We start from the raw sequence: 26641 nt of genomic DNA on the forward strand, positions 1-26641 counted from the left end.
CATTTCCTGTGGCAGGTAAACTGCCAAATATGTTCCAGTACAAAATGTTCAGGTTCTACTGTTCTACTCAACATCAGTTCTCTATTTGTTTTGATCTCTTTCTGTCCATCCTTTTTCTATAGGCCTGTTCTTGCCATCCATGTGTGTGTGTGTGTGTGTGTGTATGTGTGTGTGTGTGTGTGTGTGTGTGTGTGTGTGTGTATGTGTGTGTGTGTGTGTGTGTGTGTGTGTGTGTGTGTGTGTGTGTGTGTGTGTGTGTGTGTGTGTGTGTGTGTGTGTGTGTGTGTGTGTGTGTGTGTGTGTGTGTGTGTGTGTGTGTGTGTGTTTGTGTGTGGGTGTGTGTGTGTGGGTGTGTGTGTGTGTGTGTGTATATGTGTGTGTGTGTGTGTGTGTCCATGACCAGTGCATGATTGTCTACTGAAACTGTATCTCTAGCAGTTTCCAATCTAGAATCTAATCTCACACTGTCGATTGGATTCATTTTATTCATTTATTAGATGGGCATATTCCATTGCACTCCAAATCTGAGAGACCGGCACAAGTGGAAAAGGTGTTTCACTGATGAAACACCCAGCTCGTAGCCCACGTGGTGGTCATTGCAGGAAATGAAACACATTTCCAATTCATGCATAACAATTATTGATCTGGTTAGTCATCATTTTTCTCAGTGATACAGGCAATAATTAAAATCTACAGATTTGAGGACCCTGTTACTTAAGGCACTGCAGCAGCTGATACATTTACGAGATATTTGCCACATCTTCAATTTCAGCCTACTAGAAAGTGTGTGTCCTCAGGCCTGGAGGGAAGCAAAGGTCATTCCGCTATCTAAGAATAGTAAAGCCCCCTTTACTGGCTGAAATAGCCGACCAATCAGCCTGTTACCAACCCTTAGTAAAGTTTTGGAAATAATTATGTTTGACCAGATACAATGCTATTTTACAGTAAACAAATTGACAACAAACTTTCAGCATGCTTATAGAGAAGGACATGCAACAAGCACAGCACTTACACAAATGACTGATGATTGGCTGAGAGAAATGGATGATAAAATGATTGTGGGGGCTGATTTGTTAGACTTCAGTGCAGCTTTTGACATTATCGATCATAGTCTGCTGCTGGAAAAATGTATGTGTTATGGCTTTACATCCCCTGCTATAATGTGGATAAAGAGTTACCTGTCTAACAGAACACAGAGGGTGTTCTTTAATGGTAGCCTCTCCAACCTAATCCAGGTAGAATCAGGAATTCCCCAGGGCAGCTGTCTAGGCCCCTTACTTTTTTCTTTACTAACAACATGCCACTGGCTTTGAGTAAAGCCAGAGTGTCTATGTCTGCGGATGACTCAACACTATACATGTCAGCTACTACAGCAACTGAAATGACTGCAACACTTAACAAAGAGCTGCAGTTAGTTTCAGAATGGGTGGTAAGGAATAAGTTAGTCCTAAATATTTCAAAAACTAAAAGCATTGTATTTAGGACAAATCATTCACTAAACCCTAAACCTCAACTAAATCTTGTAATAAATAATGTGGAAATTGAGCAAGTTGAGGTCACTAAACTGCTTGGAGTAACCCTGGATTGTAAACTGTCATGGTCAAAACATATTGATACAACAGTAGCTAAAATGGGGAGAAGTCTGTCCATAATAAAGCGCTGCTCTGCCTTCTTAACAGCACTATCAACAAGGCAGGTCCTACAGGCTCTAGTTTTGTCGCATCTGGACTACTGTTCAGTCGTGTGGTCAGGTGCCACAAAGAGGGACTTAGGAAAATTGCAATTGGCTCAGAACAGGGTCTGCACGGCTGGCCCTTGGAAGTACACAGAGAGCAAACATTAATAATATGCATGTCAATCTCTCATGGCTCAAAGAGAGATTGACTTCATCACTACTTGTATTTGTGAGAGGTATTGACATGTTGAATGCACCAAGCTGTCTGTTTGAACTACTGGCACACAGCTCAGACACCCATGCATACCCCACAAGACATGCATCCAGAGTTCTCTTCACAGTCCCCAAGTCCAGAACAGACTATGAGAGGCGCACAGTACTACAGAGAGCACTGACTACATGGAACTCTATTCCACATCAAGTAACTGATGCAAGTAGTAGAATCAGATTTTAAAAAACAGATAAAAATACACCTTATGGAACAGCGGGGACTGTGAAGCAACACAAACATAGGCACAGACACATGCATACACACACATGATAACATACTCACTATACACACACGTACACATGTATTTTGTGTTGTAGATATGTGGTAGTGGAGTAGGGGCCTGAGGGCACACACTTAGTGTGTTGTGAAATCTGTTATGAATGTATTGTAATGTTTTTTAAATGTATAACTGCCTTAATTTTGCTGGACCTCAGGAAGAGTAGCTGCTGCCTTGGCAGCAGCTAATGGGGATCCATAATAATTACAAATACAAATGTCTTGTCTCATAGTTCAATACCGTAGTCTACTTTGTTTTACCCATTTCAAAGATACTTTTCTGGGTCCTTTGCATCAGCCAAAAGGGACAATATCTTCTGAACTTCTGATAATCCCACTCATCCATTGGCTTCTATGTTTTTGTCTTGCTGTGAACAATGACTGTATATGAACGGACAAAGCCATCGATCATGTGACACCATTCATTCCTATGCAAAAACTCCCATTTGCGTTGAAGCCAAATGAATACGGTAAAGATGGAGTCTCATGGATACATAACATGCGTAGTTTGGGCTATTCCAGGAAGTGGAGGCAAGCTCAGTGCTGTCCCTTCTCATTGAGTCAAGTTGAAGGCCGACCGGGGTACTGCAGACTGTCATTACATTTACATTTACATCATTTAGCAGACGCTCTTATCCAGAGCGACTTACAAATTGGTGCATTCAACTTATGATAGCAACCACTTTTTTTATTTTTATTATTATTATTATTATTTTTTATGGGGGGTGGGGGAAGAAGCATTACTTTTATACTATTCCAGGTATTCCTTAAAGAGGTAGGGTTTCAAGTGTCTCCGGAAGGTGGTCAGTGACTCCGCTGTCCTGGCGTTGTGGGGGAGCTTGTTCTACCATTGGGGTGCCAGAGCATTAGCAACTCAAATTATCCTTATAACTTCTGTGAGTGATTTTAAAATAATCAGTTCAAGGACATACATCTGGTGTATTAGAAGTAATTATTGGTACCATGATTGTCTTTGAAAAACATGTTTATTTACTATTGACCACGAAGATTGCCATTTTCCCATTCCCTGTTTTCTGCAAACAATGCCTGCAGTACTATGGTCGGCCTTGAACATCTGTGGCTTCAATGAGAGGGGGCAGTGGTTCTCCCCTGGTTTTGAAGGTGTGGCTGCTCTGAGTGCTGAATGGGTAGAGGAACTTTGTCTGAAAGGAAACACCGCCATCTACAGCTGATGATACACATTACTGTCAATGGCACATAGCCCAAAAAGAGGGTTAGGACTCATACCCTGACTCATAAACAATGATTTCTAACCACTGTGTTGAAGCCACCCTACCTCCATTTTGGCACTCCCCCACCATTGTAAAACATATTTTGGAAGCTATAAAAATGCATTTATTAATGTCTACATTTGTTTTTGCCACGTTTATTCTATTACAGACACCTTAATGCATATAATAATAATATTATAATAATATGCCATTTAGCAGACGCTTTTATCCAAAGCGACTTACAGTCATGTGTGCATACATTTTTACGTATGGGTGGCCCCGGGGATCGAACCCACTACCCTGGCGTTACAAGCGCCGTGCTCTACCAATTGAGCTACATACTTTTAAATTATATAATGTGAGCTAAACATAAACATTTAAATATATATAAAGACATTTTCTTTAAAGTATCATTTTTAGAAAGTACTAATGCTACTGTCCCCACTACAACAACAAAAATTACTTAAATACATGTCATTTTGTCTTACAGTATATATACAGTGAGGGAAAAAACTATTTGATCCCCTGCTGATTTTGTACGTTTGCCCACTGACAAAGAAATGATCAGTCTATAATTTTAATGGAAGGTTTATTTTAACAGTGAGAGACAGAATAACAACAACAAAATCCAGAAAAACGCATGTAAAAAATGTTATAAATTGATTTGCATTTTAATGAGGGAAATAAGTATTTGACCCCCTCTCAATCAGAAAGATTTCTAGCTCCCAGGTGTCTTTTATACAGGTAACAAGCTGAGTTTAGGAGCACACTCTTAAAGGGAGTGCTCCTAATCTCAGCTTGTTACTTGTGTAAAAGACACCTGTCCACAGAAGCAATCAATCAATCAGATTCCAAACTCTCCACCATGGCCAAGACCAAAGAGCTCTCCAAGGATGTCAGGGACAAGATTGTAGACCTACACAAGGCTGGAATGGGCTACAAGACCATCGCCAAGCAGCTTGGTGAGAAGGTGACAACAGTTGGTGCGATTATTTGCAAATGGAAGAAACACAAAATAACTGTCAATCTCCCTCGGCCTGGGGCTCCATGCAAGATCTCACCTCGTGGAGTTGCAATGATCATGAAAACGGTGAGGAATCAGCCCAGAACTACACGGAAGGATCTTGTCAATGATCTCAAGGCAGCTGGTACCATAGTCACCAAGAAAACAATTGGTAACACACTACGCCGTGAAGGACTGAAATCCTGCAGTGCCCGCAAGGTCCCCCTGCTCAAGAAAACACATATACATGCCCGTCTGAAGTTTGCCAATGAACATCTGAATGATTCAGAGGAGAACTGGGTGTAAGTGTTGTGGTTAGATGAGACCAAAATCGAGCTCTTTGGCATCAACTCAACTCGCCGTGTTTGGAGGAGGAGGAATGCTGCCTATGACCCCAAGAACACCATCCCCACCGTCAAACATGGAGGTGGAAACATTATGCTTTGGGGGTGTTTTTCTTTGGGAGTGTTTCGTGGATGGTTATTCCAGCATGACAATGACCCAAAACACACGGCCAAGGCAACACAGGATTGGCTCAAAAAGAAGCACATTAAGGTCCTGGAGTGGCCTAGCCAGTCTCCAGACCTTAATCCCATAGGAAATCTGTGGAGGGAGCTGAAGGTTTGAGTTGCCAAACGTCAGCCTCGAAACCTTAATGACTTGGAGAAGATCTGCAAAGAGGAGTGGGAGAAAAAATCCCTCCTGAGATGTGTGCAAACCTGGTGGCCAACTACAAGAAACGTCTGACCTCTGTGATTGCCAACAAGGGTTTTGCCACCAAGTACTAAGTCATGTTTTGCAGAGGGGTCAAATACTTATTTCCCTCATTAAAATGCAAATCAATTTATAAAAATTTTGACCTGCGTTTTTCTGGATTTTTTTGTTGTTATTCTGTCTCTCATGTTCAAATAAACCTACCATTAAAATTATAGACTGATCATTTCTTTGTCAGTGGGCAAACATACAAAATCAGCAGGGGATCAAATACTTTTTTCCCTCAATGTATACATCATTGCTCATAATGCCACATCTAGGTCCTGTCACATAGAGAGAGAAAGGGAGGGCCACGTAGACATTAGAGCAGTTGGTGTGTCTCATTTGTATGAGTTTGTGCCTGCATTTCACCAGTTGCCACATGCATATTTAGAGCCAGAGCAGCCCATTTTAACATGCTTAGAGCACCACCCAAACTGTAGTCTTCAAAGTAGCCTGAGCTCCTACTGACTACTGACTCTGCAGTCTGTCTCTGGATTCTAAAGGTTCTGAGGTTCTCGGCATCATAATGAGGCCACTGACTGTCTTCCTGACTCTGCAATCTGTCTCTGGATTCTAAAGGTTCTAAAGGTTCTCAGCATCATAATGAGGCCACTGACTGGCTCCCTGACTCTGCAGTCTGTCTCTGGGTTCTAAAGGTTCTGAGGTTCTCAGCATCATAATGAGGCCTCTGACTGGCTCCCTGACTCTGCAGTCTTTCTCTGGGTTCTAAAGGTTCTGAGAGAGAGAGAGAACTTCCTAGTTTAAACACTGTCTATTCAGCATAACAATGCTCCTCTCTGCTGTCACGGTGAGTAAGCTCACTATTATCTGTAGTAAACCCACTGTATTGTAGATCATTTGAATGAATAGTCTTAAAGGACAGGTAAGTCAGGTCCTTTATGTCAGTCTTTAGTAAGAGGCTTCAGTGTGTGAATATGATTCAGGGTAAGGCCGGTTAGGGTTGAAAATATGGTATTTTTTGTACTTGGTTGACCTCCTCCCAAATACAGATGAGGTTGGAGAGGAACTTCTGAACCTGCAGGTGAAGGAAATCATTATAAAGATCAGTTATTGATAGCCTACAAGGTTTCTGGCAAGTTCTTGTCTGGTATGTCATAAAGCCTATCTGTACAACAGCGCCATGAATAGAACTGAATTGAATAGATTCCCAGAAGGATTTTTAGTGACATAACAAATATAAATAGATGCAGCATATCTGCAGAGCGGTCTGTAGACAGCCTGTTACTAAACTGCTAGTTTAGCATGGTAACACACACACACACACACAGACACACGAACACACACCTTATCCAGCTGTTTGAGAGTGTCCTCCAGAGCGACCTCACCCCACACATCCTGGGCCTTCTTGCTGGTAGTCTGGTACAGGTTGAGGGTGGCCATCTTGCTGGTAGTCTGGTACAGGTTGAGGGTGGCCATCTTGCTGGTAGTCTGGTACAGGTTGAGGGTGGCCATCTTGCTGGTAGTCTGGTACAGGTTGAGGGTGGCCATCTTGCTGGTAGTCTGGTACAGGTTGAGGGTGGCCATCTTGCTGGTAGTCTGGTACAGGTTGAGGGTGGCCATCTTGCTGGTAGTCTGGTACAGGTTGAGGGTGGCCATCTTGCTGGTAGTCTGGTACAGGTTGAGGGTGGCCATCTTGCTGGTAGTCTGGTACAGGTTGAGGGTGGCCATCTTGCTGGTAGTCTGGTACAGGTTGAGGGTGGCCATCTTGCTGGTAGTCTGGTACAGGTTGAGGGTGGCCATCTTGCTGGTAGTCTGGTACAGGTTGAGGGTGGCCATCTTGCTGGTAGTCTGGTACAGGTTGAGGGTGGCCATCTTGCTGGTAGTCTGGTACAGGTTGAGGGTGGCCATCTTGCTGGTAGTCTGGTACAGGTTGAGGGTGGCCATCTTGCTGGTAGTCTGGTACAGGTTGAGGGTGGCCATCTTGCTGGTAGTCTGGTACAGGTTGAGGGTGGCCATCTTGCTGGTAGTCTGGTACAGGTTGAGGGTGGCCATCTTGCTGGTAGTCTGGTACAGGTTGAGGGTGGCCGTCTTGCTGGTAGTCTGGTACAGGTTGAGGGTGGCCGTCTTGCTGGTAGTCTGGTACAGGTTGAGGGTGGCCGTCTTGCTGGTAGTCTGGTACAGGTTGAGGGTGGCCATCTTGCTGGTAGTCTGGTACAGGTTGAGGGTGGCCGTCTTGCTGGTAGTCTGGTACAGGTTGAGGGTGGCCGTCTTGCTGGTAGTCTGGTACAGGTTGAGGGTGGCCGTCTTGCTGGTAGTCTGGTACAGGTTGAGGGTGGCCATCTTGCTGGTAGTCTGGTACAGGTTGAGGGTGGCCATCTTGCTGGTAGTCTGGTACAGGTTGAGGGTGGCCATCTTGCTGGTAGTCTGGTACAGGTTGAGGGTGGCCGTCTTGCTGGTAGTCTGGTACAGGTTGAGGGTGGCCGTCTTGCTGGTAGTCTGGTACAGGTTGAGGGTGGCCGTCTTGCTGGTAGTCTGGTACAGGTTGAGGGTGGCCGTCTTGCTGGTAGTCTGGTACAGGTTGAGGGTGGCCATCTTGCTGGTAGTCTGGTACAGGTTGAGGGTGGCCATCTTGCTGGTAGTCTGGTACAGGTTGAGGGTGGCCATCTTGCTGGTAGTCTGGTACAGGTTGAGGGTGGCCATCTTGCTGGTAGTCTGGTACAGGTTGAGGGTGGCCGTCTTGCTGGTGCCCAGGAGCAGGGTCTTCGTAGTTGCCGTGTTCTGGATGTGAGCCCACCGAGACTCCTGAGGGGACAAACACATGAAGAGAGAGAGACAGAGGGGTAAAGGAAAGGAAAGATTGGTCTGTGTGTTTCTCATGTCTACATTTTGGGAAACAGTTAGCGCACTGAAGCGTGGAAATTCCATCCCCTTCCCTGCTTAAGCAAGTTGTGTCAGACTCTCCCATCATTACTGAGAAAAATTAGATAAGTGATGCTTTTAATCAGCATTTTATCTCGGCAGGCTTTTTTATTTGAAAGAAATTGTGGTTAAATTGACCCTGGTCAGTCAGTCGACTACTCTTCCCTCTGCCTCCAGTTGGCTCGGTGGAAGATCAGTCAACTTCTAGTGAATCTTTGTTTTCATTTAAACAACTTTCTATTTGTGATCTACTAGACGCCCTGCTTAAGATTGATGTAAAAAAAAATAATCCACTGGCACTGATTTGCTTTATCCTTTCTGGCTGCATCTTTCTGCTCCCCTGATTGCGGAGTCATTGACACATATTTTTAATCTGATGCTTATCTCTGGTGCTATCCCCAGGATTTGGAAGGCGGCCCATGTACTCCCTCTCCACAAAGGTGGTGACCCCTCCGACCTAAATAATTATCGCCCTATCTCGATATTGTCTTGCCTAGCAACCATTTTTGAATCTTTAATCAACTGTCAGCTTAGATCCATCCTAGCTACAAGATGTATTCTAAGTGTTCACCCGTCTGGTTTCACTGTGCTGCCCTCTTTATTGATTTATCGATGGCTTTCCATACTGTTGACCACTCTTTACTGATTCAAAGATTGTCTGCAATCGGAATGATAAGGTGTCATGTAATTGGTTAAAACATTACTTGACACACAAGGTGTATTTTTTGTGTGTATTTTACCCCATTCTTTCTCCCCAATTTCGTGATTACGATCTTGTCTCATCCCTGCAACTCCCCAACAGGCTCGGGGGAGGCAAAGGTCGAGTCATGGATCCTTCGAAACATGACCCGCCAAGCTGCGTTTCTTAACACCCGCTTGCTTAACCCGGAGGATGCATTCCTCTACCTTCGCTTCACCCGGAGGATGGGATCGAACCCCAGGCTGTAGTGACACCGCAACACTGCGATGCAGCGCCTTAGACCACTGCGCCACTTGGGAGGCAACAACTTGTTTTTTTCTGATGATGTTGAGTCAGGTTTCCTTCATATTACGAAAGGTGTCCCACAGGGATCGATTTTAGTCCTGTACATTTTACTGTCTATATAAACAATGTTGGTCTATCTGTAAAAAAATGTTTTACATACAACTGTATGCAGATGACACTGTTGTGTATGCTGTTGCCCCCACGGCTGACCAGGCTCTGCCTTCATTGGTTTGTAGAAAGCCTTGGTTATGCTCTAAATCACTTAAAAATGTATCGGATTATTTATGCATATGTACATTGGATCGTGCTCTCATTGATTGTGTCACCGCATATAAATATCTGGGTATCTGGGTTGACGAAATGCTATCATGTTGATGAGTTAGTTAAGAAATTAATAATTAAAATGAGCTTCTTTTACAGGAATAAGTCATGCCTTTCATTAAATAGCAGTAAACAAATAATTCTGTCAACATTCATACCGGTTTTAAACTATGGCAGTTATTGTCTATATGAATGCAGCTGCCACTATGCTTTATTACGGACAATAGGTTCAGTACACATCACTGCATTCTGTATCAGAAAGTAGGCTGGCCTTCTTTGAAGTCTGTAGATCGATGCAATGCACTCTTTTTGTTTATAAAGCCCTCCTGCATGAACTTCCGCCGTACCTTACTTCATTGTTAACTTACAGACGTATGAGATTCCAGACCCAGTCTCAGGTATGGCTAACTCTCGATCTCCACTGAGTTAGATAAATCTGCTTTTAGTTTTTTTGCACCTTGCTTGTGAAATGGTCTCCAAGGCTCTCTGAAGTTTGGTGCCTCTAGGGCAATACAAAAGGCTGATTGAGGTCCTTTTTACTGTTTGTTTTCTATGATTGTGTTTAGCTTTTTGTGTATTGGTGTAAATATTGATGTGTATATTAATGTGTATAGTGATGTGTGTAGTGTATATTGATGTGTGTGCAGGGCTCATCTATGAAAGACACCTAGGTCTCAGAATGACTCCCTGTCGAAATAAAGGTTAAATAAATAAAAATGGTAAAACCATGCTGATCCCGCATTGGGCTGCACAGCCACATGTAATGTCTGTTGACTGTTATCCCCTCACCCATAGCATGGTCTCACTGCGTGCTCCGTCCAGAATGCTCTGCAGCTTGGCCAGCCTGTTGTTGTAGTGCAACAGGCTGTCTTCGCTCTGCTCCAGGTACTGGGTCAGCTGGGTCCGGGCCGTCTCACAACACTCCTGGTTCTGCTTGGTGCTGGTCAGTAGTTCCTCCCTGATCTGGACCAGAGTGTCCAACCTGGACATCACCTGCCACACCTCCTGGAACTGAGAGGATTCTAACACTGTTAGAATAATGTTCACAAAATGGTTGACTTTGGGTTGGGGGGGGGGGTAGAAGGATTACTTTATCCTATCCCAGGTATTCCTTAAAGAGGTGGGGTTTCAAATGTCTCCGGAAGGTGGTGAGTGACTCCGCTGTCCTGGCGTCGTGAGGGAGCTTGTTCCACCATTGGGGTGCCAGAGCAGCGAACAGTTTTGACTGGGCTGAGCGGGAACTATGCTTCCGCAGAGGTAGGGGAGCCAGCAGGCCAGAGGTGGATGAACGCAATGCCCTCGTTTGGGTGTAGGGACTGATCAGAGCCTGAAGGTACGGAGGTGCCGTTCCCCTCACAGCTCCGTAGGCAAGCACCATGGTCTTGTAGCAGATGCGAGCTTCAACTGGAAGCCAGTGGAGTGTGCGGAGGAGCGGGGTGACATGAGAGAACTTGGGAAGGTTGAACACCAGACGGGCTGCGGCATTCTGGATCAGTTGTAGGGGTTTAATGGCACAGGCAGGGAGCCCAGCCAACAGCGAGTTGCAGTAATCCAGACGGGAGATGACAAGTGCCTGGATTAGGACCTGTGCCGCTTCCTGTCTAAGGCAGGGTCGTACTCTCCGAATGTTGTAGAGCATGAACCTACAGGATCGGGTCACCGCCTTGATGTTAGCGGAGAACGACAGGGTGTTGTCCAGGGTCACGCCAAGGCTCTTCGCACTCTGGGAGGAGGACACAACGGAGTTGTCAACCGTGATGGCGAGATCATGGAACAGGCAGTCCTTCCCCGGGAGGAAGAGCAGCTCCGTCTTGCCAAGGTTCAGCTTGAGGTGGTGATCCGTCATCCACACTGATATGTCTGCCAGACATGCAGAGATGCGATTCGCCACCTGGTTATCAGAAGGGGGAAAGGAGAAGATTAGTTGTGTGTCGTCAGCGTAGCAATGATAGGAGAGGCCATGTGAGGATATGACAGAGCCAAGTGACTTGGTGTATAGCGAGAATAGGAGAGGGCCTAGAACTGAGCCCTGGGGGACACCAGTGGTGAGAGCACGTGGTGCGGAGACAGCTTCTCGCCACGCCACTTGGTAGGAGCGACCGGTCAGGTAGGGCGCAATCCAAGAGTGGGCCGCCCCGGAGATGCCCAGCTCGGAGAGGGTGGAGAGGAGGATCTGATGGTTCACAGTATCAAAGGCAGCAGACAGGTCTAGAAGGACAAGAGCAGAGGAGAGAGAGTTAGCTTTAGCAGTGCGGAGAGCCTCCGTGACACAGAGAAGAGCAGTCTCAGTTGAATGACCAGTCTTGAAACCTGACTGGTTTGGATCAAGAAGGTCATTCTGAGAGAGATAGCAAGAGAGTTGGCTAAAGACGGCACGCTCAATAGTTTTGGAGAGAAAAGAAAGAAGGGATACTGGTCTGTAGTTGTTGACATCAGAGGGATCGAGTGTTGGTTTTTTGAGAAGGGGTGCAACTCTCGCTCTCTTGAAGACGGAAGGGACATAGCCAGCGGTCAAGGATGAGTTGATCAGCGAGGTGAGGTAAGGGAGAAGGTCACCGGAGATGGTCTGGAGAAGAGAGGAGGGGATAGGGTCAAGCGGGCAGGTTGTTGGGCGGCCTGCCGTCACAAGTCGCAAGATTTTATCTGGAGAGAGAGGGGAGAAAGAAGTCAAAGCATAGGGTAGGGCAGTGTGAGCAGGACCAGCAGTGTCATTTGACTTAACAAACGAGGATCGGATGTCGTCAACCTTCTTTTCAAAATGGTTGACGAAGTCATCCACAGAGGGGGGGGAGGAGGAGGATTCAGCAGGGAGGAGAATGTGGCAAAGAGCTTCCTAGGGTTAGAGGCAGATGCTTGGAATTTAGAGTGGTAGAAAGTGGCCTTAGCAGCAGAAACAGAAAATGTAGAGAGGAGGGAGTGAAAAGATGCCAGGTCCGCAGGGAGTCTAGTTTTCTTCCATTTCCGCTCAGCTGCCCGGAGCTCTGTTCTGTGAGCTCGCAATGAGTCATCAAACCACGGAGCTGGAGGGGAGGACCGAGCCGGCCGGGAGGATAGGGGACATAGAGAGTCAAAGGATGCAGAAAGGGAGGAGAGGAGGGTTGAGGAGGCAGAATCAGGAGATTGGAGGGAGAAGGATTGAGCAGAGGGAAGAGATGATAGGATGGAAGAGGAGAGAGTAGCGGGAGAGAGAGAGAGCGAAGGTTGCAACAGCGCATTACCATCTGTGTAGGGGCAGAGTGAGTAGTGTTGGAGGAGAGGGAGAGAGAAAAGGATACAAAGTAGTGGTTCCATTAAATACGTTACAAATACGTTACAAACCCATGGAGAGTCTTAGAAATCTCAGTATCAGTGCCAGTACCACCAAGCCAACACCAGACCAGAGAATTAGCTCACACTGCCTCCTCAACTATACAAACCTGACACCCCTCTACGGGGAGATGGTCTCTTCCATCTTATCATATCTCTCATTACCTGTTTGCTGGCTATAACCACTTTATCTAGAAAGCGGGGGTAGATTTCATGTTTCTCTACGAGAGCAGCAATCTTTTCTCTCTCTTTAGTGAGAGCCTTGAGCTCCTGTCTCAGGATGAGTAGGTTTGCTGCTTTCTGACGAGCTAGCTCTCTCTCCTTCACCGCTTTCTTCAACGCACTGACGTTTTTTCAATTTATTCTCCTGAGAAAGGCAGGAGGGGATTGGTTAGTAGAAACAGTTTGTATGGTGTGGAACTCCTGTCTCTGAGTTCAATGGAAAATATTAATAGGTTGAGGTCCTACTACTAAGGTCCTACTACCGGACCTCTCAACCTAGAGGAGGTTACCTGGAGAAATGTGTCGAAGTTCCTGAGGTATTACTTTAACTTAACCTCCCTCTCCTTCAGCTCTTTATCTCTGACACGCTGGGCCATCAGGGTCATGTCAAAGTCCTGATAGAGACACACACAGGAGTAGCGGCCAAAGGGCCAGAGGTCAGTGTGTGTGCACGTGTGCGTGTGTGTTCGTGTGTGTGCATGCCCATGTGTATCACCTCTTGAAGGGCCTCCATGGCCTTGTGTATGTCCAGCTCCTCTCTTCTCTTCCTGATGAGGCGAGTGGTGGGAGCCAAGACATCATCAGTGGACAGGGGAGCTTTCCTGGTAAACAACAACAACAACTCAGTGTAATTTATTGTGTAAATGTACAGTTTCATTCAGTGTTTATATTGGTAAGGAGCATATCCCAAAGATAAAACATCATCATTAAAATCCTGAGGGTGTTCTATACTAGTCATGCACGTACAGTAACACTTTCTGAAGATTGTTCCCAAAGTATGTTTTGAAGTAATCAGTCAGATCTTCTGCTGCCTTTTTGTTATCCATGTCTGACAGTCAGTCTGACAGTCTGGCTGTGTCAGCTATTGGTAGAAACAAGAGCCCGACTGTGGACAACACTGTTATATCACTACATGTTATATCTAATGGAATGCTTGATCATACCTGGTCAGGAAATACTTAACAATGGTGTCCTAGCAACCAACTAGAGGGGCTTTTCCTTTTCCATAGTGATAGAACATAGAATTGGAACGGGTAGAACATAGAATGTGCCATAGAATGGAGGTAGAAATTCTATCTCTATGGTTTCTTACCCACAAAACTAGCAAAGAACCAGAACAGACAGTTGGGGGGGTTCCACATTCATTTCCATTCAACACAGTTCATTCGATAGAATTTAGAATCAGTGCTGTAATGTAGTTCTAATTTGATACTTATTCTAATCCTATCCACTGGGAGGCACCAACGGCGTGTCTTTCCAGCAGCGAAGTGCATGCGTCATCACATACTGCCTCTTGGCGCGTTCAATGCCACGTTCACAAAAACTAGGAACTCGGAAAAACAGGCTCTGACAAGGAAAAACTTGTGACGGTGACGTCAGTGATGTCCAGGTTGGAGAAGTCGTAGCTCTAGGATGATGCTTGAGTTTCCGACTTGTAATTCTGAGTTGTATGACCATTAAAAAATATTTTCCGCAGTCGGAGCTTCTTTTTTCCGACTTCACATTTGTCTAAAACGCACTGAAGTCGGAGGTTGGAGATTTCTGAGTTCCGTGTTGTCTTGAACACATGGTCTGTCTTGTGTTTACTGCGTGTCACCAGCCGTGGCAAAAATAACGTAAATGGTAGCTAGATCACTAGCTAGCTGTTCATCTAGCTACACACAAAAGGATTGCTTTTTTTATTCAGTTCAATTGTTGTATTATTTCGCGTCATTTTGTAGCTAGCGAAGTGAGCAGCAAATCAAATCCTCATTCCTCGATAGCTAGCCAGCCTGCTAACGTTTCCCATTTGTGCTAGCTTGCTAACTAACTAGCTACAGACAGAACCAATGCCAATGTAACTGTCATCGATGCATTAAACATCTAGCGTTGTGTGACACATTCAGGTACTGTAGTCCATATTCCCTCCTTTGTTTTGATTTTGATGCAATGAGCGTGCTTTCCGTTGCTTGCATGGAATGAGATTGATCGGGTATCGTTAGCCAGGTTGCAGGCAAGCTGCGGGTGGTCTGCTTACCACTGATTTGTTTGCCGAGTTCGGTTAGGTAACGTTAAGTTAGCTATCTGTTCAATTGTTGATTAACTGTATAATTTATTTATCTCTTGCTACCTAATTTCTCTGGGAGACATTCATTGACTGCTGTCTTTATTGTTAACAGAATGGACAAACGTGCATTGTTATTTACAGATCTCTCTCGCCCCCCCCCAGTCTCTCTCTTCCAGCTCTCTCTCCCCTTCTCAGTCTCAGCACCATGAGCCTGGTCCGCGTCGTGTGTCGTCACAAGACTGCCCTGGCCATCGGAGGAGTGTGCCTCTTTGCTGTTGTCCTCCTTTTCCTCGCCAAGTGTACCTCAGAGACCCTAAAACAGGGCCAGGCCGACCCTCCAGGCCTAGCCCCCCACGCTGCCCACTCCCAGCCCCGCGCAGAGCACCCTGAGCTCCCCTCACGCCCCAAAGACCTCTCGGCCTTCCTGGTGGTCCTCATCACCACAGGACCCAAGTACACCGAGCGCAGGAGCATCATCCGTAGTACCTGGCTTGCTAAGAAGGATCCGGAGGTTCTAGCTATGTTCGTGGTGGGAACCGAGGGTCTGCCCGCCGAGGACATGCAGAACATCAACACGGAGCAGGGCCGGCACAAAGACCTGCTCTTACTCCCGGCGCTGCGAGACTCGTATGAGAACCTGACCCTGAAGCTGCTGCATATGTACTCCTGGCTGGATCACAACGTAGACTTCAAGTTTGTGTTAAAAGCGGACGATGACACTTTCGCTCGTCTGGACCTATTGAAGGTATGCGTTTGATATGGGACGGGGCCAAATGGCACCCTCTTCACTATGTAGTGCACTACTTTTGACAAGGGTCCATAGGGAACCTATGTAGGGAATAGGGTGCCATTTGGGACAGGACCCTGGTATTTGTTTCGTGATGTGTTGTGATTTTCTTTACTCTTTTTGACTTTTTTAAACGGTTCTATATTGTCTAATATGGAGCTTGTGCTGCCAAACAAATGTATGCGCAAACACTCAATAACATATAATCTCTTCTCATCTTATAGGAGGAGCTGAAGACTAAAGAACCCAGCCGGCTGTACTGGGGCTTCTTCTCAGGCCGCGGTCGCGTGAAGACGGCAGGGAAGTGGAGGGAGTCGGCCTGGGAGCTGTGTGACTACTACCTACCCTACGCCCTGGGTGGAGGCTACCTGCTCTCCTGCGACCTCGTACACTACATCCGAATCAACACGGCCTACCTCAAGGTGTGGCAGAGTGAGGACGTGTCACTGGGGGCGTGGCTGGCCCCTGTGGACGTCAAACGAACACACGACCCTCGGTTTGACACGGAGTACAAGTCTCGGGGGTGTAGTAATAAGTACCTGGTGACCCACAAGCAGAGCCTGGAGGACATGTTGGAGAAACAGCAGACGCTGCAGAGAGATGGGAGGCTGTGTAAGGAAGAGGTTAAACTCAGACTGAGCTATGTGTACGACTGGAGCGTCCCGCCCTCACAGTGCTGCCAGAGGAAGGACGGAATACCCTGACCTATAACCCCTAACCTTCCTCACTTTGTCCACCCATGTAATTCTCATCAGTGTTTCCCCTACTACGGTTACCCAGGCGGTGTGGCGCTCCCCTTCAGCCTTACTCCGTTCTGTGGTGCCTCCCGCTCCACCTTCCCTGTAAAACATTGTGCTGCCTTCAGTTGACCTCCATAGAAGATGTCTGTTATGGCAGCCCGCCTATGATAAGACCTGAGGAAAACACTGAGCCCCCTTCCGTTTTTATATGTTTATTTATTTATTTATTCTGGAGCCCTCACTGACTGAACTAAAGCACACCGGTACAGGACTGGGAGAGTGGACCTGACTGGAGCCCTCACTGACTGAACTAAAGCACACCGGTACAGGACTGGGACCTGACTTGGTGCAGCCACACAACATGATACCTTAATTTATTAATAACAGCACATGTATGTTGGGAGAGAGTGTACTTAAAGGAACCGGTTTTCGGCTTACTGGTAGGACAATGAAGACACTCAAATCATTCCCGAATCTGTTTAAAATGTCCTGGAGTATCTCTAAGTGAAAGTGGCCCTATTTATGAATGTGATGAAAGGGATTCTCTTGATATGAAAATGGTGTGTATTGCTTCAGAACAATGGTACAGAATGACTCAGTCAAGGCTTGGTGTTTGGAGATGCTTTGAGACTGAATGTCTAATAATGTAGGCCTCTCCCCTGCTTACTGAGACTTCTGTTCAGTTGGGAGATTTACCCTACCTGCTGTCTGTGTTTGGTTGACGTATTTACAAAGCCCAGTGATGGTCAACAGAGCTGTGTGTGTTCAGCTGAGCTACTCTACAGGCAATTGTCCAGCTGGCATTCGGTTACTTTTAAACAAACAAAAAAAGACTGCTTCTGTTAACGTCGTTGAAAGAAACCAACCGTTGTTTTATTGTGTGACACTTTGACCATGTCCTCTCCTCATCACCAGTGTTGTTTAAAACCTACTGTCAAACTACTTCAATATGAATGTTTAAAATATTTGGACCTATTAAAATGTTTTGAAACATGTATTTTTGTGACATATTTATTAATAATACATAAACACTGTAAAGAAAAATATCTACTGTTCACACCCCAGTACCCTGATAACCCTACAGCAGGGTTCTCCAATCCCCACCCACAGAACCCTAATAACCCTGCAGCAGGGTTCCCCAATCCCCACCCACAGAACCAACCCTAATAACCCTACAGCAGGGTTCCCCAATCCCCACCCACAGAACCAACCCTAATAACCCTACAGCAGGGTTCCCCAATCCCCACCCACAGAACCAACCCTAATAACCCTACAGCAGGGTTCTCCAATCCCCACCCACAGAACCCTAATAACCCTGCAGCAGGGTTCCCAATCCCCACCCACAGAACCAACCCTAATAACCCTACAGCAGGGTTCTCCAATCCCCACCCACAGAACCAACCCTAATAACCCTACAGCAGGGTTCTCCAATCCCCACCCACAGAACCCTAATAACCCTACAGCAGGGTTCTCCAATCCCCACCCACAGAACCAACCCTAATAACCCTACAGCAGGGTTCTCCAATCCCCACCCACAGAACCCTAATAACCCTGCAGCAGGGTTCCCCAATCCCCACCCACAGAACCAACCCTAATAATCCCTACGGCAGGGTTCCCCAATCCCCACCCACAGAACCAACCCTAATAATCCCTACAGCAGGGTTCCCCAATCCCCACCCACAGAACCAACCCTAATAATCCCTACAGCAGGGTTCCCCAATCCCCACCCACAGAACCAACCCTAATAATCCCTACGGCAGGGTTCCCCAATCCCCACCCACAGAACCAACCCTAATAGCCCTACAGCAGGGTTCCCCAATCCCCACCCACAGAACCAACCCTAATAACCCTACAGCAGGGTTCCCTAATCCCCACCCACAGAACCAACCCTAATAATCCCTACAGCAGGGTTCCCCAATCCCCACCCACAGAACCAACCCTAATAACCCTGCAGCAGGGTTCCCCAATCCCCACCCACAGAACCAACCCTAATAATCCCTACAGCAGGGTTCCCCAATCCCCACCCACAGAACCAACCCTAATAACCCTACAGCAGGGTTCCCCAATCCCCACCCACAGAACCAACCCTAATAACCCTGCAGCAGGGTTCCCCAATCCCCACCCACAGAACCAACCCTAATAATCCCTACAGCAGGGTTCCCCAATCCCCACCCATAGTACTCTAATAATCCCTACAGAAACTGTTTGACCTCAAACAACAGCCTTATTAGAGCCTTAGGCTACTTATCCATTTTTATTTAGAGGCAATACGTGTCTGATTGGTTGATCTCAGAACCAATGTGAGAAGTACTGTTCCTGTTTTCTGACTTTGGATCTTTCAGCATCTGTCTTCTCTTCATGACCACGATCTTCCATCTTGTGCTGATTATTCTATTCCCATCTCAAGACAAGAGAAGATTAAACAGACATACTTCCTCACATCCAGCTGTTTACAAAGAACCTTATGCGGCTCTTAAGGTGTCATCACTTATAGTCATAGCAGTGTCCTAGCTGGCAATGACAATAGCCTCATAGCCATTGTATATTAACAGGTGATTTGTGTGTGGGTGTGTACGCATCTAAAGGTGTCTCCTGTCCTCCGTCACCTCACCAAGCCTAGCTATATGACACATTTGGCAAGCTCCTGTGTTTCCTATGGAGGTGTTGTGCTAGGTCAGTAGGTCAGCTTATATAAACTCATCAAAAAAAGAAACGTCCCTTTTTCAGGACCCTGTCTTTCAAAGATAATTCGTAAAAATCCAAATAACTTCACAGATCTTCATTGTAAAGGGTTTAAACACTGTTTCCCATGCTTGTTCAATGAACCATTAACAATTAATGAACATGCACCTGTGGAACGGTCGTTAAGACACTAACAGCTTACAGACGGTACGCAATTAAGATCACAGTTATGAAAATTTAGGACACTAAAGAGGCCTTTCTACTGACTCTGAAAAACACCAAAAGAAAGATGCCAAGGGTCCCTGTTCATCTGCGTGAACGTGCCTTAGGCATGCTGCAAGGAGGCATGAGGACTGCAGATGTGGCCAGGGCAATAAATTGCAATGTCCGTACTGTGAGACGCCTAAGACAGCGCTACAGGGAGACAGGACAGACAGCTGATCGTCCTCGCAGTGGCAGACCACGTGTAACAACACCTGCACAGGATCGGTACATCCAAACATCACACCTACGAGACAGGTACAGGATGGCAACAACAACTGCCCGAGTTACACCAGGAACGCACAATCTCTCCATCAGTGCTCAGACTGTCCGCAATAGGCTGAGAGAGGCTGGACTGAGGGCTTGTAGGCCTGTTGTAAGGCAGGTCCTCACCAGACATCACCAGGAACAACGTCGCCTATGGGCACAAACCCACCGTCGCTGGACCAGACAGGACTGGCAAAAAGTGCTCTTCACTGACGAGTCACAGTTTTGTCTCACCAGGGGTGATGGTCGGATTCGCATTTATCGTCGAAGGAATGAGCGTTACACCGAGGCCTGTACTCTGGAGCGAGATCAATTTGGAGGTGGAGGGTCACGTCATGGTCTGGGGCGGTGTGTCACAGCATCATCGGACTGAGCTTGTTGTCATTGCAGGCAATCTCAACGCTATGCGTTACAGGGAAGACATCCTTCTCCCTCATATGGTACCCTTCCTGCAGGCTCATCCTGACATGACCCTCCAGCATGACAATGCCACCAGCCATACTGCTCGTTCTGTGCGTGATTTCCTACAAGACAGGAATGTCAGTGTTCTGCCATGGCCAGTAAAGAGCCCGGATCTCAATCCCATTGAGCACGTTTGGGACCTGTTGGATCGGAGGGTGAGGGCTAGGGCCATTCCCCCCACAAATGTCCGGGAACTTGCAGGTGCCTTGGTGGAAGAGTGGGGTAACATCTCACAGCAAGAACTGGCAAATCTGGTGCAGTCCATGAGGAGGAGATGCACTGCAGTAATTAATGCAGCTGGTGGCCACACCAGATACTGACTGTTACTTTTGTTTTTGACCCCTCCCCCTTTGTTCAGGGACACATTATTCAATTTCTGTTCGTCACATGTCTGTGGAACTTGTTCAGTTTATGTCTCAGTTGTTGAATCTTGTTATGTTCATACAAATATTTACACATGTTAAGTTTGCTGAAAATAAACGCAGTTGACAGTGAGAGGACGTTTCTTTTTTTTTTTTTTTTACATACCATGTGTATTCTGTGCCTCTTGTGTAGTTCCTGATCCAGGTCAGAGGGTGGTCTGAGGGTCCGCTCTCTCTCCCAGCGCTGCTCCCTGGGTCCGCTCTCTCCCAGCGCTGCTCCCTGGGTCCGCTCTCTCTCCCAGCGCTGCTCCCTGGGTCCGCTCTCTCTCCCAGCGCTGCTCCCTCTGTCTCTGTTCTAGAAAACGCTGCCCTCAGAACAGCTTCAATTCATCGGGGCATGGACTCTACAAGGTGTCGAAAGGGCTCCACAGGGATGCTGGCACATGTTGACTCCAATGCTTCCCACAGTTGTGTCAAGTTGGCTGGATGTCCTTTGGGTGGTTGCCCATTCTGGATACACACAGGAAACTGTTGAACGTGAAAAACCCAGCAGAGTTGCAGCTCTTGACACAAACCGGTGCGCCTGGCACCTACTACCATACCCCGTTCAAAGGGACTTAAATAGTTTCTCTTGCCCATTCACCCTCTGAATGGCACACAATCCATGTCTCAAGACTTAAAAATCCTTCTTTAACCTGTCTCCTCCCCTTCATCTACACTGTTTGAAGAGGATTTAACAGGTGACATCAATAATGGATCATAGCTTTCACATGATCAGTCTGTCATGGAAAGAGCTGGTGTTCCTAATGTTTTGTACAGTCAGTGTTTACTGGTGACGGGATACCTTCAGACGAGTCTTGTGAGGCTCTAGAGCAAAACAACCGATCTGTCCGTGTTCGTGAGAGTCTCACCTTTCCATGGTGGGGTCATATTAGTGTGTATCCCAAACTGTTCGGACGCTACAGACAGAAGTTGGCAGATCGGCGGAACCGACTTCAGACGAGTCCTGTGATGCTTGTGGGGGTTGTAGAGCAAAACAGAGAACACCGTCATGAGTCTCATCTTTCCATAGAGGGTTCATATTGTAGGCCAGTTTTTATTGAGAAGACCGATTTCCGGTATGTCTCCTGGTCTGACAAACACCGCTGTAGCTCTGCCACCTTCCACCGCAGATGCAGAGGTCACGGTGTAGGGGAGACTCCAGGACGGGTTTGGTCAGCTTCCGGGGACAGATGAGGTCATCGATGAGGTCATCGTGGCCCTCGACGGACAGAAGAGGCGACGGGCCCTTCCGGCAGCCGTAGTCCCCTGCTCGAGGAAGAGGATATTATCTTACATTCTGACATTTTTAATGGTAAATCATTGTCATGTTGTAAATAGTAATTGCTGAGGGGAAGAATGGGACACTTCAACGCGTATTGGAAGAAGGTATTGTGTGGGTCATCTTTAACATAAATTATTGTTTTACATTACTAGTCATGCTCTTTGGCAAGTTTTACTTCTATTGCCAACATTAACGGTTCATGATCAAGAATCCAACTCAACCCTCCTTGGGCTTCTGTAACATCCGAGAGTTGAAGAGATTACGTAAGAGCTCACACTACAGTAGTTTACACAACTCTTTCTACTCTCCTTTGAACCCACACAAAAACCCACTGTATCCTGATCAACCCCCACACATGCTTCCCAAAAGAACAGCCTTACCTGGGTGCAGTTTTACAGTCGCATAAAACCCACTGTATCCTGATCAACCCCCACACATGCTTCCCAAAAGAACAGCCTTACCTGGGTGCAGTTTTACAGTCGCATAAAACCCACTGTATCCTGATCAACCCCCACACATGCTTCCCAAAAGAACAGCCTTACCTGGGTGCAGTTTTACAGTCGCATAAAACCCACTGTATCCTGATCAACCCCCACACATGCTTCCCAAAAGAACAGCCTTACCTGGGTGCAGTTTTACAGTCTCTGAGGAGAGAAGAAAGCTTGTGCTCTCTTGATAGATCTTTAATTCTGGTCTACGTTCTCTCTCAAACAGACATGCACACACTTTAAAGCAAAATCTTGGTCTTGTTTTCAGGAGAAGCTCTCTCCTCTGAGAGTGGACTCAGCAGCAGCAGTGAATGTAGTGATATGTTGAACAGGTGCAGCTTACAGCCCTATTCAGGTCAAATCTAATTACGTCTAATCATCCCTCCCTCTCTCAGGCAAGGGAAACTGCCGTCGCAGCTACTGCGAGAGCGAGAGAGAACAAATTAATCTCTTATAAGTACAGTATATTGTGAGCCTGGTAAAACATAATATCAGAATCAGAAAAAAAAAGCTACTGACTTGACTCTGTCCCCGTACAAACCATTGTTTTGGTCGGCTAAATGGCTTGACATTTGCTGTCTGACCTCCAGCTGGCTTAGGGCCACATACAATGCCTGGCAGAGTTAAGTTAGTTGTCATAAGCCACTGACATCAGCTATCATGACTGTTTTTTAAATCTGTTACGGCAGAATGTTTGTGTCGACTGCAGAGGAGTTTGTGAACAACATTCTGTAAAACAATGAAATATAAAGTGAAGTAAGTGAACGGCTTGCGAAAGTATTCACTTGCGAAACTATTCACCCACCTTGGCATTTTTCCTATTTTGTTGCCTTACAACCTGGAATTAATATATATTTTTTGGGGGGTTTGTATCATTTGATTTACACAACATGCCTACCACTTTGAAGATGCAAAATATTTTTTTTTGTGAAACAAACAAGAAATAAGACCAAAAAAAAAGAAAACTTGAGCGTGCATAACTATTCACCCCCCCAAAGTCAATACTTTGTAGAGCCACCTTTTGCAGCAATTACAGCTGCAAGTCTCTTGGGGTATGTCTCTATGAGCTTGGCACATCTAGCAACTGGGATTTTTGCCCATTCTTCAAGGCAAAACTGCTCCAGCTCCTTCAAGTTGGATGGGTTCCGCTGGTGTACAGAAATCTTTAAGTCATACCACAGATTCTCAATTGATTGAGGTCTGGCTTTGACTAGGCCATTCCAAGACATTTAAATGTTTCTCCTTAATCCACTTGAGTGTTGCTTTAGCAGTATGCTTAGGGTCATTGTCGTGCTGGAAAGTGAACCTCCGTCCCAGTCTCAAATCTCTGGAAGACTGAAACAGGTTTCCCTCAAGCATTTCCCTGTATTTAGCACCATCCATCATTCCTACAATTCTGACAAGTTTCCCTGTCCCTGCCGATGAAAAACATTCCCACAGCATGATGCTGCCACCACCACCATGCTTCACTGTGGGGATGGTGTTCTCGAGGTGATGAGAGGTGTTTTCTTTGCGCCAGACATAGCGTTTTCCTTGATGGCCAAAAAGCTCAATTTTAGTCTCATCTGACCAGAGTACCTTCTTCCATATGTTTGGGGAGTCTCCCACATCCCTTTTGGCGAACACCAAATGTATTTGCTTATTTTTTTCTTTAAGCAATGGCTTTTTTCTGGTCACTCTTCCGTAAAGCCCAGCTCTGTGGAGTGTACGGCTTAAAGTGGTCCTATGAACAGATACTCCAATCTCCGCTGTGGAGCTTTGCAGCTCCTTCAGGGTTATCTTTGGTCTCTTTGTTGCTTCTGATTAATGCCCTCCTTGCCTGGTTCGTGAGTTTTTGTGGGCGGCCCTCTCTTGGCAGGTTTGTTCTGGTGCCATTTCTCTCCATTTTGGATTTAATGGTGCTCCGTGGGATGTTCAAAGTTTCCGATTTTTTTAAATAACCCAACCCTGATCTGTACTCCACAACTTTGTCCCTGACCTGTTTGGAGAGCTCATTGGTCTTCATGGTGCCGCTTGCTTGGTGGTGCCCCTTGCTTAGTGGTGTTGCAGACTCTGGGGCCTTTCAGAACAGGTGAAAATATACTGAGATCATGTGACACATAGATTGCACACAGGTGGACTTTATTTAACTAATTATGTGACTTCTGAAGGTAATTGGTTGCACCAGATCTTATTTAGGGGCTTCATATCAAAGGGGCTGAATTTTTCCGTTATTTATTTCTTTGAATTTTTTGAAACAAGTTATTTTTTTCATTTCACTTCACCAATTTGGACTATTTTGTGTATGTTCATTACATGAAATCCAAATAAAAATCAATTTAAATTACAGGTTGTAATGCAACAAAATAGGAAAAACACCAAGGGGGATGAATACTTTTGCAAGGTACTGTATGCAGCCATATAACCTGTCTATAATATTGATTATAACTGATCATCATTCATATCCAGAAGGTCATGTTTATATATTTTATGAATACACAAATTCATTGGTTATAAATACAGTACTTTGTGAGCATGCATGGTAATACATAATATAAATTACAACAGTGGTAATATGTAATATCAGAATGAGAAAAAAAAGGCAACACTGAACCATGCATGAGAGCACCAGACTGTGTGATCTCGCTCTCCGTAGCCGATGTGAGTAAGACCTTTAAACAGGTTAACATTCACAAGGCCGCGGGGCCAGACAGATTACAAGGACGCGTACTCAGAGCATGCGCTGACCAGCGGCCAAGTGTCTTCACTGATAGTTTTCAACCTCTCCCTGACCTAGTATGTAATACCTACATGTTTCAAGCAGACCACCATAGTCCCTGTGCCCAAGAACGCGAAGGGAACCTGTCTAAATGACTATCGCCCCGTAGCACTCACATCTGTAGCCATGAAATCTTCCAGAAGGACAACCATCTCTGCAGCACTCCACCAATCAGGCCTTTATGGTAGAGTGGCCAGACGGAAGCCACTCCTCAGTAAAAGGCACGACAGCCCGCTTGGAGTTTGCCACTAAGCACACAGCCAAGACAACGCAGGAGTGGCTTCGGACAAGTCTGTCCTTGAGTGGCCCAGCCAGAGCCCGGACTTGAACCCGATCTAACATCTCTGGAGAGACCTGAAAATAGCTGTGCAGCAACGCTCCCCATCCAACCTGACAGAGCTTGAGAGGATCTGCAGAGAAGAATGGGAGAAACTCCCCAAATACAGGTGTGCCAAGCTTGTAGAGTCATACCCAAGAAGACTTGAGGCTGTAATCGCTGCCTAAGGTGCTTCAACAAAGTACTGAGTAAAGGGTCTAAATACTTATGTAAATGTAATATTTCCATTAGTTTTTTTAAATAAAAAAAATCCTCAAATTATTATTTTTTAAACTGTTTATGCTTTGTCATTATTGGGTATTGTGTGTATATTGATGAGGGGGGAAAAACTATTTAATCAATTTTAGAATAAGGCTATAACCTAACAAAATGTGGAAAAAGTAAAAGGGGTCTGAATACTTTCCGAAGGCCACTCCTGCGTTGTCTTGGCTGTGTGCTTAGGGTCGTTGCCCTGTTGGAAGGTGAACCTTCGCCCCAGTCTGAGGTCCTGAGTGCTCTGGAGCAGGTTTTCATCAAGGATCTCTCTGTACTTTGCTCCGTTCATATTTCCCTCAACCCCGACTAGACTCCCGGTCCCTGCCGCTGAAAAACATCCCCACAGCATGATGCTGCCACCACCATGCTTCACCGTAGGGATGGTGCAAGGTTTCCTCCAGACGTGACGTTTGGCATTCAGGCCAAAGAGTTCAATCTTGGTTTCATCAGACCAGAGAATCTTCTTTCTTATGGTCTGAGAGTCCTTTAGGTGCCTTTTGGCAAACTCCAAGCGGGCTGTTGTGCCTTTTACTGAGGAGTGGCTTCCATCTGGCCACTCTACCATAAAGGCCTGATTGGTGGAGTGCTGCAGAGATGGTTGTCCTTCTGGAAGGTTCTCCCATCTCCACAGAGGAACTCTAGAGCTCTGTCAGAGTGACCACCGGGTTTTTGGTCACCTCCCTGACCAAGGCCCTTCTCCCCTGATTGCTCAGTTTGGCCAGGCGGCCAGCTCTAGGAAGGGTCTTGGTGGTTCCAAACTTCTTCCATTTAAGGATTTTTTATTTTTTTTTCACCTTTATTTAACCAGGTAAGCCAGTTGAGAACAGGTTCTCATTTACAACTGCGACCTGGCCAAGATAAAGCAAAGCAGTGCAATAAAAACAACACAGAGTTACATATGGGGTAAAAAAACATAAAGTCAAAAATACAACAGAAAATATATA

General features: G+C 46.1%; 2 protein-coding genes and 1 long non-coding RNA gene across 5 annotated transcripts; 1 reads left to right on the forward strand and 2 right to left on the reverse strand.

Annotated features, from left to right (window-relative positions):
• Window positions 1–5421: 5421 nt before the first annotated feature.
• On the reverse strand, window positions 5422–10469 carry LOC121574769. The gene is made up of 3 exons (XM_041887336.2): window positions 10189–10469; window positions 6519–7976; window positions 5422–6249 (listed from the first exon to the last, which is right to left on the reverse strand). Exons 1-3 carry the CDS (start codon window positions 10387–10389, stop codon window positions 6169–6171), a joined length of 1740 nt encoding a protein of 579 aa, XP_041743270.2. The 5' UTR covers window positions 10390–10469; the 3' UTR covers window positions 5422–6168.
• A 1458-nt stretch (window positions 10470–11927) lies between these two features.
• On the reverse strand, window positions 11928–22630 carry LOC121574771. 3 transcript variants are annotated; one of them, XR_006002257.1, is made up of 4 exons: window positions 22483–22630; window positions 13424–13529; window positions 13218–13322; window positions 12641–13072 (listed from the first exon to the last, which is right to left on the reverse strand). It is a non-coding gene; the product is annotated as an uncharacterized LOC121574771 (long non-coding RNA). The 3 variants fall into 3 exon arrangements; XR_006002258.1 differs by lacking the exons at window positions 12641–13072; window positions 13218–13322 and adding an exon at window positions 11928–11965; XR_006002256.1 differs by having other exon boundaries at window positions 12641–13322.
• Window positions 13860–17496, forward strand: b3galt6 (UDP-Gal:betaGal beta 1,3-galactosyltransferase polypeptide 6). Its single transcript, XM_041887337.2, has 3 exons — window positions 13860–14813; window positions 15137–15719; window positions 15986–17496. The coding sequence occupies exons 2-3, from the start codon at window positions 15180–15182 to the stop codon at window positions 16463–16465; spliced, it is 1020 nt and encodes a 339-aa protein (XP_041743271.1). The 5' UTR covers window positions 13860–14813; window positions 15137–15179; the 3' UTR covers window positions 16466–17496.
• Window positions 22631–26641: the final 4011 nt, after the last annotated feature.

Source organism: Coregonus clupeaformis, chromosome 10, assembly GCF_020615455.1.
Source record: "Coregonus clupeaformis isolate EN_2021a chromosome 10, ASM2061545v1, whole genome shotgun sequence".
NCBI lineage: Eukaryota > Metazoa > Chordata > Actinopteri > Salmoniformes > Salmonidae > Coregonus > Coregonus clupeaformis.

Bases quoted from the DNA above. Each gene is read 5' to 3' on its own strand.
- LOC121574769 (XM_041887336.2), bottom strand. From the start codon at position 10,389: ATGTCCAGGTTGGACACTCTGGTCCAGATCAGGGAGGAACTACTGACC. The intron at 7,977-10,188 runs GTGAGGGGATAA...TTGTCCCCTCAG, and splicing joins GCAGTGAGACCATGCTATGG to GAGTCTCGGTGGGCTCACAT. The intron at 6,250-6,518 runs GTGTGTGTTCGT...CTTCACCTGCAG, and splicing joins CTCTCAAACAGCTGGATAAG to GTTCAGAAGTTCCTCTCCAA.
- b3galt6 (XM_041887337.2), top strand. From the start codon at position 15,180: ATGAGCCTGGTCCGCGTCGTGTGTCGTCACAAGACTGCCCTGGCCATC. The intron at 15,720-15,985 runs GTATGCGTTTGA...CTCATCTTATAG, and splicing joins CTCGTCTGGACCTATTGAAG to GAGGAGCTGAAGACTAAAGA.